This window comes from Sturnus vulgaris, chromosome 5 (assembly GCF_052056855.1).
Source record: "Sturnus vulgaris isolate bStuVul1 chromosome 5, bStuVul1.hap1, whole genome shotgun sequence".
Classification (NCBI taxonomy): domain Eukaryota; kingdom Metazoa; phylum Chordata; class Aves; order Passeriformes; family Sturnidae; genus Sturnus; species Sturnus vulgaris.
The window spans coordinates 38,706,281-38,721,467 of record NC_142247.1 but is presented as its reverse complement, the minus strand read 5'-3'; the positions used below and the strand labels follow the sequence as shown (position 1 = coordinate 38,721,467).

Genomic DNA, 15,187 nt, shown 5'->3' with positions numbered 1-15,187 from the left:
AAACTGAACATTTACTTCAATATTTACTTTGTAAATGATCTATAACAGAAACCAAGCAGGTGCTTGACACCTTCTATATACAAGTCACACTGTGCACAAGAAACATTATCCTGTCCTACAGGATAACAGACAAACTTGCCACAAGCTAAGGCATTACTGCTTAGATGAAATTAAAGAGCACGCAGCTCTGTTGAAAATGTTTCACATATTAGCTGACAATCAAATTGTAAGAAAATATCCAACAATGTTCCATGGAATCTGCCCTGGGTCCAGTACGACTATTTTTTCCCACAGATAACCTGACCTGTGGAACAGTCAGTTTCAGTTCCTTATAAGTGATCTAAGAATGATGCCAAACCAGGGCAGGGTGGGAGGAAGATGCTGCAAGAAATCGCAGTATTAGAATTCAATACAATTCAAGACAGTGTAATGTAGTAAAGAGAAATATAAATATCAGCATTTCCACAGAAGTAATGAATAGCACAAATACAAGTAAACAACTTGCTACTCAGGAAGCCTGTAACACAGAAATAGGCAGCTGGGGATCACAAAGGAGGAAAAGTCTGTGCCATGCCAATTACCAAAAAACAAAACAAGCACAGAAACAAAAGAACAAAACGAACAAAAAACGCCAAATAAGACCCAAAACCAACAAAATATCAAACCCTCACCAAACAAGGTCAACAGCATAAATGAGAGTGTACTACAACCTTACTAAAATCTATTTTATTTATCTCTGACAAAGCTGTTGAAACTCTGTCCATTTTTGGGCTTAGTTCTTTTTAACTGCGACATCTCTCCTGCAATTGGGATATAGATACACAAAGCACGTCCAGAAAGGTGTCTATAAACAAACACTTAAATATGGTGGATTTTTTCTAAGGTAAAGGATAAAACATTGGTAAGTAAAGGGATGGCTTTTAACTATTTAAGAGTTAATGCTAGGGAAAAAAACTGAGCTTTTATTACTTGCTCCATTTCCAGAAGCCACAGAACAGCTCAAGCTGCCACCAAAATCAACTCTTTCACAGTCAATTCCTTCTTCTCTTTTTTGTTTTATGGGCTCAAGAGAATATAAATTTAACAATACCATATCTACCGTTCTTTGCTCAGCACTTTGCAGGACCTACAAACTGGCACACAAGATTACTTTTTGGTTTTCTGAAGTCATTCCCTTCCTAACAGCAAGACTGCTGATACACCCTCTTCCCATTTAAATCTCAACAGCATTTTGTTTTATTCTGCTCTACAGATTCCATAGTATTGTCTTGGATGCCAACAGTATGCAGGACTTCTGAATGACCAACATTTCTCCTATTTTTACTATTTATTTTCCTCAGGGACTGACATAGTTCAGCTCCTCATTTCATGACTTTTTTGAGTTCAGATAGCCCAACAAAACCTGAATGTTCATGAGTTATAGATATTCTACAGTATTAGATACATTTAAAACAAGTTTCACCAGAGTAAAGTCTGTTACAGGAGATTAAGAATTGAAATTTAAGCACCAGAGATCTGCATTTAGAGATCAAACACTATTATATGTACAAGTCAAACCAAACCCCTGAAAATTAAACCTGAGTTACACTCACTGCATTTATTCAGCTTAGGTTCAAAAGCATGGAAAATTACTTCATACGTTTATTTGCAAACAGCTTCAGTATTTGAGAAAAAAAAATGTTGAAAATACTTCAAAAAAGGATCACCTAATAACAAAACGCTTCATAAGCTATTTCCTTTGTAAGCTGGAACACTAAGAAGGTATTTTTTTAAGAAAGTAATAAATTATTAATATGCTGTAGGACGAATGTTAAACATCGGAAAAAGAAAAAAACAATTAAGCTTTGTAATATAAATAATTGCAAGTAAAAGCATACAATTGCATGTTTCAAATACATTATTTACCTGCAACACCATTCAATTCGGCCTTCCCCTTCACAAGTTTTTGCCCAGTGATTATCTGCAAGGTTTTTCATTGCCACAGCATATTCACACAGAGTTTCCTCATCCTCACAGTGCTCACGCCAGATCTTATCAAAGTCTCCCACTAAACAAAACAAAACAAAAAAATTCCACATCAGATACAAAGTCTCTCATTAATTCCATGGCAAAATCCCCATCCAGTTAAAAAGTTACATAATGCACCAAGAGATTACTTTACTTGCACATAATAAAAACAAGTTCATCTTTCTCTAGTCATAAACACAAAATTTCAAGTTTTGGGGCAGGAAGGGGCTGTGGGGTACTTGAGAAACTAGAAATATCAGTACACAGATTTTGTTCCATTTGTTCTGTGAAATTAAAGTCCCTGGGAACTGGCTTTCAGGTTTCTGTGAATGAGCCTTAACATGACAAATATTTTAGAAATGAAAGATTTAAAGGTTTCTACTAGCATTCACATCCATGGCAAATACTGTGATGACATTACATGAAAACGTCATCAAAGTTAAACCCACAATATAGATTTCTTTGGGTATACTGAAAAAGAAAAAGGAATTCAAACTCTCATTGATTGCTGTCTAATCCAGCCAGGCCCAGTAAATTAGCTTCTAGGGATAGTACTAAAGAATCAAACCAACTATGATCAGGAAATCTCAGACAAACTCCTCTGCTGATCTCTAGGGACAGATTTATTTCCATGCTCCTCATCTCACTGAAAAGAAGTCTTGCAGGTTAAGTTCTGGCACTTCAAAGTAATTAAATATGATGACTTTCCTTCTTTGCTCCTAAGTATCCACTTCTCCTAGCCTGCTTTACATAACGTACTGCTAAACAAGAACAAGATAAATGCTAGTCATGGCTAGCCCCAATTCCTATACAGCATGCAAACCCTTGGTGTACCTTCCTGAAACAGTATTTCTGCCCTAAGAAAGATGCTTTCCTGGTATGGCGTTCACTAATTTATTTTGTGTTTCTTAATCACAAATGTATGCACATATCTAGAACATATGTCAATCTGCAGAATAAAAAATATGTACTGATTTTTAACTTACAAATAATACAGTTAAATATAACTTTACAAGATTGCAGCTATATTTTAAGCTTTAACTCAGACAAACAACAGACCTTTCACAACATAATTTCATCTTGTAGCATCTTTAGATGAGAAGGACATACTTTAAATACTTTATCAACCATAAGCTAGCAATTAATAATCTGTTAAAGCCTGAAAATAGCTTACAGTATGACCTGTCCTCACACCAGCAAGAAATTTCTGTTTCTAACACACTTACGGCAACTTCTTTGATGTACTTTGTTGCAATTAGCAGTAAATCAAGGATTTTTTCCAATGACAACCTTTTTATTTTTTCCCTCCTGTGCACAGCAGCAACAATCCTCACCTCATTTGTCCTCCACTTGCAGAAAGACTGGCCCTGATGGACAAGTATAGATGTATACTTGAAAGATTTAAATCAACCATCCAGGTTACTCCCTACTTAGGTTTGGTTTAGGGATGTCATAGCATTTTTCAGAAATAAGCATCTAGCGCACTTGTACAATCATCAAAGTGAGTCATGTTTAAAATTAGGTGTTTATACTCCCTTGTCTGAGATGGCAGCTGAGATGGAAGGGAGTGGCCAAAATTTAATGCTATCAAAATGTGGAAGCTGTGCAAGAAATTAGGTATTCTACTTGTTGTTCAACAAGCATATATGAGAAAGTTATTACACTGGACAAAAAAAAAAAAGGTATAATACTGAACAGCATCCTTCATTATTTTCCAAATGATCCAAGTTCAGAGAGATATGCTTTATAAGAAATGGTATCAGCAAGGTCATTGGCTGACCACCAGAGCAGAAAAAACACCCAAGTTGCAGGCAAGTCTCCACAGGGGTTTCTGCTAAAACCTGTGGGGCACTTTTCCAGAGCTTTCAGGAGAGCCTTCTGTAGAAACAAACACGCAGAACGGGACATACCCTACTGACAAAAGAGAGCATAAAATGGTATCAACAGTGGCCTACAAGCACAGGGGGCAAAACAAACACAACTCCTAGCAATCAAAGCACTAGCAAAGTTTAAAGTGATTCTCAATAGCAAATTAATTCTGGTGCAACTTAGACAAAGTGTTGTAGTTTCTCCAACTCTGAATCTTGCTGCATGCTCCAGACAATTGTGAAATACTTCAATGACTTGAAGTTGCTGAAGAATTGCTTGAATACACGGCTGGTCAGAAAGGTAAGAAGTAAATGAATGAACACTTATGGAAGGAAAATATCACAAATACAAATCCAAAGCTTATTACTGTTCTTATATTTCACTACTTCATCTAGTCTACCCTGAAGCAATTACTCTATTTCCAAATACCTCTTTTCCTTAAAGCTTAAGAAATAAGACAGATAGGAAAGAAGAAATATGCAAAGACCAAATGTTAACTAGCCTACCCTTAGAAAGAGCAAAGTAGCAATACCTTCTAACACCGAATCTTGCTCTCATAGCAGCTACTCTGATTTCCTTCTGAACAAGGCCATAGATTTGCACCTCTTCCTGGAAGTCAGATGAGTGTCAAAAGCATCTGCAGATAAGGGGTCTCAAACTGAAATATATAGCAACAGACCCGGAGCTGACTACCAGCACACTGGGACATGAAATCTGGGTTACAACTGCAACAGAGCTGCCCATAACAGTAACAGCTTCTTGGCTCTGAGCTCACAAGAAAATAAAAGTTAATTATACAGACCATGAGAAGAGAGATGCAGAACAAAAGTGAAAAATTCATCACAAAGTAATTCCACCACACATATTAAGTCAATTCTGTGAGCACTTTTGGTTTATTTTTATTTATCAATACAGAGATACAGAAATTGTCCAAATGGGACAGATACAGCCCTGCTTTTGTATGAAGAGCACTGAAACAGAGGAAGGAAGAAGGCAGATGAAACAAATAGAGAACAAACTTCCACAAGTCGCAACTGACAGAGGGAAGGTAAATATGGAACAACTTCTGCCTGTTCCAAGAATATGAGACATTCAGAAAAAGCTGCTTAAAAGAGAAAAAAAACCCCAGTTATTTCCTCACAAAATGTATAACTAGGCTTAAGGTTCATGAAGTTCATGCAGCTGGGCAAATTACAGGAAGAAAATTCACAACAAACTCCATGTTCAAAAATGAGATTTCTATCTCATGAACTCCTAAACAACAAAATCACTGGAAGACAGAATGGTAAGCAAGCACACAGCGATACTCCAGCAGCATTTTTCACTTATTCTTGTCTAAGCATGGCAGCTGACCCACTGTCAGTACAGATTTTGATATGATGCCTGTTTCTCTGCCCTTCCATGGACACAAGCTCCAAACAACTGCAGATAATGGATCATCTTAAGGCACTGGCACCATTGTGCAGGGCTTTTCAAAGGGTTTGGCGTCTAATTTCCTTTAAGCAAGTAGCATGGTAGTGCATTGTCTTGCTGTGGTTTTTCTCCCCCATACTTTAACATAATGAGCTTTGAGAAGACACAAACAGGCACACCAGATACACGAACTTTAAATCCAGAATCATGCTGCAATACTGAATTGAAAATGCAAACAGTCCTTCCTATCTGTTGAGACAGTGACTACAAGAAGTCTTGTAGAATTCAATTTCAAACCTATACCCAGAACACACAAAAGTTATGTATTAATTTTTTTCAATCAGTATATTATAATCCACTGGGTACTATTTTTTCAAGCAAAACATTATAACCCAGGGACAACTATGGCGTTAACTCTAGTGTTAAACATTTATTTATGAATCAATACATTTTTGCTAATGTAACCAAATAGGCAGTAAAATAGGCAGGAAGGTTTCATGACAAAACTAGTAGTTACTAGAGAAATAAGAAAAATAAGGTCTTGTATTAAGCAATCAGTAACACTGTAAATTAAACAGCAGTTTGTGGTAGGCTAATCTAATAGAATAAAAAGAAAAGTCTTGAATCTTTGATCACATCTTGAAGTTAATATTTGATTTTGCGTATTAAACTTTTCATACTCATGACCATACCACAACATAAAGTTGAAGGCACTAAACACTTCTACTCTACAATTACAGATTACCTTTTAAGCAATTTAAAACCTCTTTTGAGTGCTGAACCTTCAGAGATCTTCATAGGCCTAAGATGTCCGTCAAGGAGCCAAATATGCGACTGTCCAGCTGAAAAGTGTGACCAGCAAAGCTAGCTCATAATAGGAGTTTCACACACCTCTCAAACAACGATACTCATGCTATTTTAAAATTAATTAATGCTTGTTCTATTTTATTCAGAATTATCTAGAAAATAAATAAATAAATAACCTACTCTTCATCTTGAAGATTAACTATTCCTTTAAAAACAAAAAAGGTCAAAACCCATTGCTTCCTAGAATTCTGTCACTGAACAAATGACTGATCGACTTGTTCTTCGTAATATGGACTTTACAGAAACAAAAATCCAATACTACTTACCTAGAACAGATGAATCCTAAGTAATTTCCACCCACATTAACATTGCCCACAGAATAGCCAAGTCATAACCCTGAAAACCACAACTAATCAGCAGTTGCTGAATACTGTCACAGAGAGAACAGGTCAGGCATGTAGAAGTTATTTTTAAATGATCCTAATTACAAGATAATTTTAATTGTGGGTAACAGCAATAGAGACCAAATGTTAGCTGCAACTTTCAACAACCAAAAACATTTTTAGTAGAGAAGAATCATACAAAAATTACTAAGAACTCTCCTTGTTCCACATTTATTTTACAAGTCCTTATCAGAGCTTCCCAAAACAGCATGAGAATATCAGGTTTGCCGTTCTTGGTGAGATAAACCTACACCGTAATTCTTCTCTCCAAGTAGTCTGTAATTAAGAAAAAAAAAAAAAAAAACAACTTTCTTCCATCCCATTAAAAAAAAATTATTTTAAAAACGCATTTATTTGTAGAGTGTTAAATTGAACTGTCATTTAAGGTATGCTTATAAAATGAACAAAAAAATTAATTAGGCAGTCTTCTGACAGAACAAATCATATCAATTAGCATTTTAAGAAAATATAATCTTCTGTAATAGAAAAGAAATACAGCTCAGTTCTGCTAAAGGCAGAATTGCTCATTTTGGAACAGGATGAAACCCAAAACAACTGATTTGAATAATTCTGTTTTATCAAACAACACAGTGGTTGTCACATAGAGTTATAAAAGTGCTATCTGCACCCACAAGAAGAGATTTGTAATTACTATTTTCCATAAGTCCACTGGTGCTCTCTGGAAAAACAGTGCAGTCACCTCTGACAATCTCAAAACTAAATACAGAATACTTCATCCATCACCAAACAAGACCTTGCACATCAAAAGTTAACTGGCACTGACACTTCACATTTAAGTCTTCAGGTACATGTAATTCATGTTTAGATCATTAAGCAATAACTTCCTCCAAAAATAAGAAATAAAATAATAATAATATCAAACTGAAAAAGAAAAAAGCCCAACAAAAATAATAAAAAACCCCAAACAAAAACCCAACCAACCACCAAAACAAAAATCCCAGAAAAAAACTAACCCAAACCACCCCCCCTCAAAAAAGAGAAAAACAGTAATTAGAGCAGCCATTATTTCCTTCTGGGAAAGTAATTTTTTTTTCAATTCAAGGTACTTCTAATTGGAAAAACCACCACCAAACCAAATAAAAACAACATTAAAAAACAACCCCCCAAAATCACCAAAAAACACCTCAACCCACCAGAACCCACCCTCAAGTGTTTAAGGGTTTGAAGTTTTCTACATACTGGTATAATTTCGTAATGTGGAAAACCAGATTCAATCCACTCCCTTTTCAATACCTTCATTTAACAACACGTTGCCTTCCTCTTTTCTCCTCTACCAGAACTTTGATGGCTCTGGTAAAAGAGAAAATAACCTCAATGTATTGACTAACAACAAAAGGCAAAACCAAACTCGACATGTTAATTTGTGCACAGTATTAACACTACCTTAAAAAAATTAATAAATATTGTTCATTTAAAAAAGGAAACCTACCCCCACAATTAACAAGTATCCATGACAATGCTGGATAACTTTAGATGACCAGCTGCAGGCCATAACGATGCCTAGCAAGATTTTTGAGGGTTTTTTTGTTTGTTGATGGTAATGCACTGCAGAATGAAAATAATCCATCTCATTTTCAGTCTCTTAAGATCACCTCTCACTTGCTGGAAACAGTATACTAGCTTCTATAACATGCTAAACAGTCAATGAGAAAAGCAGTCCTACACTGTTCACTAGGCTAAAGCTGAAATCAAATGCCTATGAATATCTGACAAAATTCTCTCATTAACATTGCAGGTTGAAATTCAGCTGTACAACTGATGTATGGATGCTGTGGCAATGATAAGAAAAATTAATTGCATGAGGAATATCAGCAAATATTATGACATTCATAATTTTCATTGTATACATGATGAACTTACTGAACATCTGTCTTATGAAAAGCATATTCAGCATTCCTTGCAAATGACATTAGGTATTTCTGGCTTCTCTGTTTTCCAATTTTACATCTCTATATACAGAACGTGAACTTCAACTTGGACAAAGTTCAAGCAATCAGAGTTAATATTTTTCTTCTCATGTCTAACTAGTATTTGCCTCACATTTCTTAGGAGTTACCTCAACTATTTCAGAATAAAATATTTTTTAAAAAATCAAGTTCAAGAATCTAATTTTCACTATCTCATTATCAATGTTACTCCCTTCAACTTGCATGGAAAGGATTCATTTGACCAAATGCGAATTTCTACAGCTGACCTCTCAGGTAAACTTCCTATCCATCTGTTTATACGAAACAAACTCTGAGGGCCCAACTGACTGATATTTCAGCATCTACTGGGGGTCAGCTTATATCACTCTGAAGAATAATTTGTGTTTCTGATCTGCTATAAATCTCTGACAAATGTCATACAAACAGCATGTATGTGACAGTTTAAGCAATTACTGCCCCCAGGTGTTGGATCTACTCTTCTGGAAACTTCATTCCTCTCCTCTTTCCCAAACCTGAGATGGACTATGTACTGTACCTTAATGCAACCAATATAGAGATGAGTATGTCAACAGAAACTACTGATTTTTGTAATTTTTGCAAATGCGGGAGCAAAACTTGGAAGTAGCTGATGCATAGATTTTATTATGCTGACCCTGTAACAGGAACACCATCTTCCCTGACAGGGCAATAAAGGAGCAGGGAAGGTGACACAGACCTGTTGTTCAGTGAGTGGAAGCCCACGCTGTAGCCAGTACATTTTCCAATTTATATGCTTACTAAATGACAGCAGCAATTAAATCCCCCCAAATGTTAATCTTACATGATTTCTAATGAAAGCCTTGTTGCAAAACTGTGGTGTGCAAACTGTAAAGGCAATCATACCTTAAAGCATATGTCATAAACTAGCATCAATTTTCATTTTAATTAAATAAAATTTAGTTTTTATTACCAGAAAATTCAACAGTTAGTATTACAAAATGTCTTCCTTTTCCAATAAATTAATGCAAGTAGTAAAACACAAATTAGTACCTTAAAAACTTAAGTTTATTTCTACTGTAAATCAGTTATATTTAACAAAAAGGAGTAACAACTGTTAACTTATCATGTAGAGTTCAATGACAAAGTTTTTCCTGTCCTGTGAAAAATGACACCATTTCAAAATGTTTCCTGTTTCACATCAGGAAGAACTTAAGCTCTCACGGTTCTTCATGAAAAACAGGAGACGAAGAGACCATGAAACAACTGAATTCAGAACAACCCTTAATGTCTAAATGTCTAAACCACTTACCTGCTTGGGTTACTTATTATCATCAGGCAGGGTCCTGTAAATTTTCCACAATTTTCTGAGAAAACCTTTAGAAAAGTTCCTTTTCTTTGAAGTTGTAACAAACATTTCTTTTAAGGAATCAAACTGCCACCTAGAAATGTTTTTGTCAGCTTCTGTAATGTGGTAATTAGTAACAGGACAAACAACAATTCTGTGTGATTCTCAAAGCCTCAACAGCCTTAGTAGGCATATATTAGGAGAAATTAACTATTTTAGTGAACACACAGGAAAACATTTTTTAAAAAAACCCTTTATAGATACCTCAGCAATTTTTCCACTTCTACTTATTACAGGATTTTAAGGGAAAAGTAGTCATGTAAATCATCTTTCAGACTATACATAAATCCATCTATAACTGAGGGTCCTGCTACAGAGAAAATGTTTACTTGATAAATATAGCTCTGGATGATTACAAAAAACCAGAAAAATTACAGAAAAACAGGACACCTCTGTATCAAGGGAAGGATTTTTATCCCAGTAAAAATTGAAACTATTTGGTTACTACAAGCAATTGGAAGCAAACAAACATACATCACACAGCAGATGTTCAGTAGATCTTGTGTAGTTCCTTAGGAACCACTAAATCTGCTTTTAGGTCTGTCTGTCAGGCTCGACACACATCAGCCTACACGGAGTATATGAAACATTCATGCCTACATGCAACCCCTACAACAGCAGTCCACGGCTGCAGGTGCCCAAAAGATGCACAGAGCAAAGCTCTCTAAAACTTGGGGTCACCTGTGGTACCAAGCAACAGAACCAACAGGAAGCGACTAAATCAAACATCCTTTTTTCCCCATCTCCAATTAGTAACAGAAATTCAAACATCATGAAAAACCCTAATTTCTGTACTTTCTAGGCGCTTGTGTAAAGCATTCAGAACCACCCTAAAATTTCTGATAAGTGAATAACTCACTACTTGAGAGCAGTTCCAGTTTTGGATTTTACTGGTGGTGGTGTGTAAAATAATTAAGATTAAACAACTCTGTTTGAATAGGAAGCAGGAATAAAACCAAAAAACCCCATGAGCCTTATAGTAAGGAGAGAGACTCCTAAGTGAACATGTTACATCTCTGAGTTATTCTTACTTAAAGTCTTCTTTATGATGAGAAAGTTTATAGGCTAACCTCAGGAATCATGTTTATTTTTAGGAACCCCTATATAGGTACTCTCTTTCTCTATCACTACCTAAAAGTAGCCTGAAACAACTTCTTAATGGTTAGCTGATTTAATTGACACATTCACTCAGTGTGAACAAGAGCCAACCAATTTAATTTACAACCTACATTCATTTGCTAAATTTCATTAAATAATTTCAATATATCACACAGAATAGTGCAGGACCCACAGTAGAAAAAAAAAAGCAGCCTACAATTTTAAAATACCAAACCTGCCATGGCATTTATGATTACATGCTTGCCTTTATTTTCTTATTAACAGAGAGGGTAAGAGAAGGAAATAAAGAAGGATAAAAAGGAGATAAAAAAGGAGAAAAAAATTAAATATTCCCACTATAATATATGGCAATATATTACTTATGTTTGGTAATATCCAAACAACAGAAAAGATAAGTATTAGTCACACAGCAAAAAAACTAAAATTGTTGAAGAAAACAAAAAAATGCACTTCAGTGCAAATTCAAAAGCATTTCAGCTGCATCATTTAGATGGTAAATGCTTGTCACGATTGGCATGGGGCTATGATATGATGTGAAGTTCAGTGCAGAACTACATATAAAGTCCATGCACCATACTTACAAATATAAGCAATTCAGTAAGTGCAGAATTTAAAAAATAAGCCAAGGTTCAGCTCTGATTAATCTACAGAATTACAGTTTTTCATCAGGAAAAAAAAAAAATCAGAATCAAACCCTTTACATGACATGATGACTAAAATTTTATTCTAGTAATTCCCTAGTAACTGCAAAAATTTGCTGCAATGCTTCCCTAGTTAAGAAATAATGTTCTTGCACTTCTGACAAGTATGCAACGTCTACAAAAACACATTGGCTTGCAATTTTGGAGCATATTGTCACTTTTTTACCGGCTCATCTTCAAAAAAGAGGGGAACCATTGCAGAAAATGAAACAAAATTATAACACTGCTGCAGTTATAAGCAACTCAGATAATATACTGGCTTGCCTGTTACAACTGCCCATTAAAACACAAACCTTGCTAACGTCAGCAAGTCAAATGAATTAGCAAAGAAATCAGCTTATTGAAATCGAGTCCAAATAAAATCTATCAACACACATCTCAGTGTCTCAAGGATACATCTATTTCCTTTCAACACATCTAACTGAAGACAGTAACTTAGGATCATATTGCAATACCAAGGGCTTCCTTAGACTTACCTACCCTGTGCAAAATAATCATATAGCTTTCAGGATAATGAACATGATTTTTTCATCTACCAACAAAATTAATATGGGATTCTACTTTGGCTTCTACAGACAAAGCACTGAAGTCCTGCAACAGCAATTCTAGTAGTGTTTGCTTATTTAGACAAAATGGGAACTAGCTTCATAGAAGTCTAGTAAAACATGAGAGGAGGCAGAGTAGAAAAAGAAAACAGAAAAAGGACAGTACAATATTGTGGACTAATACAGAATCATATTTCTGCTTCATATGGAGGGGAGAGCACTAAACTGTGGGGTCAAGAAGCTTTGCTTTCCCTGTGCAAAAATCTGTAAACACATAAGGAAGAATGAAGGGATTTTCCTCTTTGCTTTTCCATACTCAAGCCATAATTCAAATTGTACAGCGAAATTAGAGATGATTTATTGATTTTTTAAAATTCTATTTAACAAACTGTTAACTTTCATTTTGTGTCAGTATCACCAAGTATTAGAAAAAATTCCAAGAAAAGACCTTTCAGAGATCAAGCATGTATTACAATGTATTACAATGTATTACAATTTCAGAACAACATTAAAGACATTTAAGAAGGAAATTCTCAAGTCTGCCTTTAGAAGGAAAGGCAGATGTAAGTAGAAAAGACTCGAAAACTAAAGAACCTAACATAGGAAGTACTGCTGGCTACTAAGCACTAGTAACTTGTAAGGACCACATACTACTGGATGAGTAGGTAATGGATAGAGCTCTTCTTGTTGCATAGATGTGATGAATTGTTTGGTTTTAAGTCTCTCAATGAAATGACCTATCATGTTGCTACTTTGGAGTAACTAGAAAAATCACTGTAAAGTTTTCACTAACGAATGATTTACAAGTCATAGGAAGTAAATGAAAATGCTGTTGGCTCTTTCACTTAACCAGCTACACACAACTTACCCCTGAGCACGAACTTGCTTTTTGCTAAAAAGTAGGCTTACAAAAACTTCCTCCTTATTTAGGCTCTCATCTAAAAAAAAAATCAGTTGCTAGAGATTGTTCACTTTAAAAAAAAAAGCTAACAAAGCCAATCCTTGTCTGTCTTAATCTTTCAGGCGCTCTGAAATAACACAAAAACATGTACTGCTAAAAGCTGAACTCCTTTGCCAGGATTTGAATGTTTAAATATACTGTGTTCATTCTCCCAACATCTGAGAGGAGAAAGGAGATCCTCCCTTAAGTTTTGCTTCACCAAGGCCAAAATAAACAGCGACTTTTAGATAGGTCGGTATTTGTGCCCAAATCCCATGAACTGGCTCCACGGGAGATTTTGGGAGTCCAGAAGGCAGTACGACCTTGTTTCTTTAACAGAAGTGTCATATGCAAATACAGAGGAGAGGCAAGAACTTGTACCTACAAGAGGAAGAGCTCCCATTTCATGTGTGCTCTTCTAAAGGTGAGCTGTGAGCTCACTAAAAGAATGGATGGATGAATTTTCTATAACCTGTGCTAGCATTTCATGAAGGTTTTAAAGCATTGCAATACCACCCATAAAAACCTTGCACAAGGGCATTAACACTGATGAAAAAGTAGATTTTCCAAAAATTACGAGTAATTACAACACCTTTAACCCAATCCCTCCTGCCTGAACTACCGCACTACGACTGAAAGACAAGAGGCACAAATAATTCACAAAGACCTGTGCCTTTCCAGATCACCATTCAATCTCTTTTGGCATTCATCATCTACTGTCCTCACGCCTGCAGTTAGGAAAACCCTGCTATACGGCCGGGAAGCTCCCTCGTCTGCCAGGAAGGGGGCTTCGCTGCCAACAGCTCCAGGAAAGCGGCACAACCCCGGCAGACCCGACCGGGTGCCTTCGGCGGGGCTGCGGGCAGCCGGCGGCGAACCCGGTCTGCCGGGGAGGAGCAGGAAGCGAGCGCGGAGCTGCTCCCGGCCGCCCTCCCCCGACACCGGGCCGGCCCGCCGCCCCCCGCCCGCGGGGGACACCCCGATCCGCTGCGGCCGGGCCGGGCCGGGCCGGGCCGGGCCGGGGCGGCCCCCTCCCCCGCGTTACCTTCCCGGTACTTCTTGCGCAGCCGCCGGTGGACGCTCTTCACCACCCCCGACAGCTTCTCCTGCTCCAGCTTCCGCTCCTGCTCCGGGGGTGGCGGCGGGGCGGCGGCGGCCCCACCGGGCCGGGGCCGGGGCTGCGGAGCGGCCTCCATGGTGTTCCCGCTGCTCGCCGCGCACCGCCCGGCCCAGGGGGAGGCGCGCGCCGTGCCGGGGCTGCGCCGGGCGGGCATGCGCGCGCCGCCTCCGCCGCGCGGGCAGCCGGGACATGGAGTCCGCGCGCGCGCGCCGCCCCGTGGCCGCGCCGCGCGTCCCCGCGCGCCGGTGCCGCCGTCTCCGTTTCCGCGCGGCCCCGCGCTGGCAGCGGGCCGGGCCGGGCTGGGCCGGGCCGGGCTGGGCTGGGCTGGGGGACGCGTTATCGCCCATTGTCCTTCCCACGCCGCGCGTCTGGAGCGGGTCACTCCGCAGCGCTCAGCAAAACAGCGAGGCGGAAAACACACCAAGCGCCCGGGGCAGTGCGACTTCCCCTGTAGCTTGTGCGCGTTACCGCAGCTCACGGCCTTGCCAAGGGAGCCGGCTGGGAGCCCGTCTGACGGAGGGGGCCAAAATCCACTCCCACCTCCAAACGACCCTGCGGAAAAAACCTGAATTCAGAACACACTCCAGCAAAGCCGGGCGGCTTGGTGTCCGCCGTGTGGGCGCGGGCGCCTGAAGACCTTGTGCGCTTTCCGGCACTGATTTGGGTGGAAAGGCAGAGGTTTCTGGCATTAATTTGAGTGGAAACGCTCTGCCGGAGCCAGAGCAACACCTTCAGTCAGCAAAACTGCCCCTTACAGCGGACACTTTTGTCTGCAGCTCTCTGTGCCCGGCCTCAGCCTTTCCCCAAATCCAAAATATTTCAGTTCTCTCTGTTAGTAATTGTTGGAAATGGGATAGACAAAACTATTCCTTACGATATCATGGCAGGGA

The 15,187-nt window shown here is 38.5% G+C and overlaps 1 protein-coding gene across 1 annotated transcript in view; it reads right to left on the bottom strand.

Moving 5' to 3' along the window:
* SAMTOR (S-adenosylmethionine sensor upstream of mTORC1) overlaps positions 1 to 14,408 on the bottom strand; it is a 33,650-nt gene extending 19,242 nt beyond the window's left edge. The window contains exons 1-2 of the mRNA XM_014871189.2: positions 14,223 to 14,408; positions 1,906 to 2,047 (exon numbers count right to left, since the gene is read on the bottom strand). Coding sequence (XP_014726675.1) covers positions 1,906 to 2,047; positions 14,223 to 14,373 — 293 coding nt within the window. The 5' untranslated portion in view covers positions 14,374 to 14,408. The remainder of the gene's footprint in view (positions 1 to 1,905; positions 2,048 to 14,222) is intronic.
* Between the last annotated feature and the right edge of the window lie 779 nt (positions 14,409 to 15,187).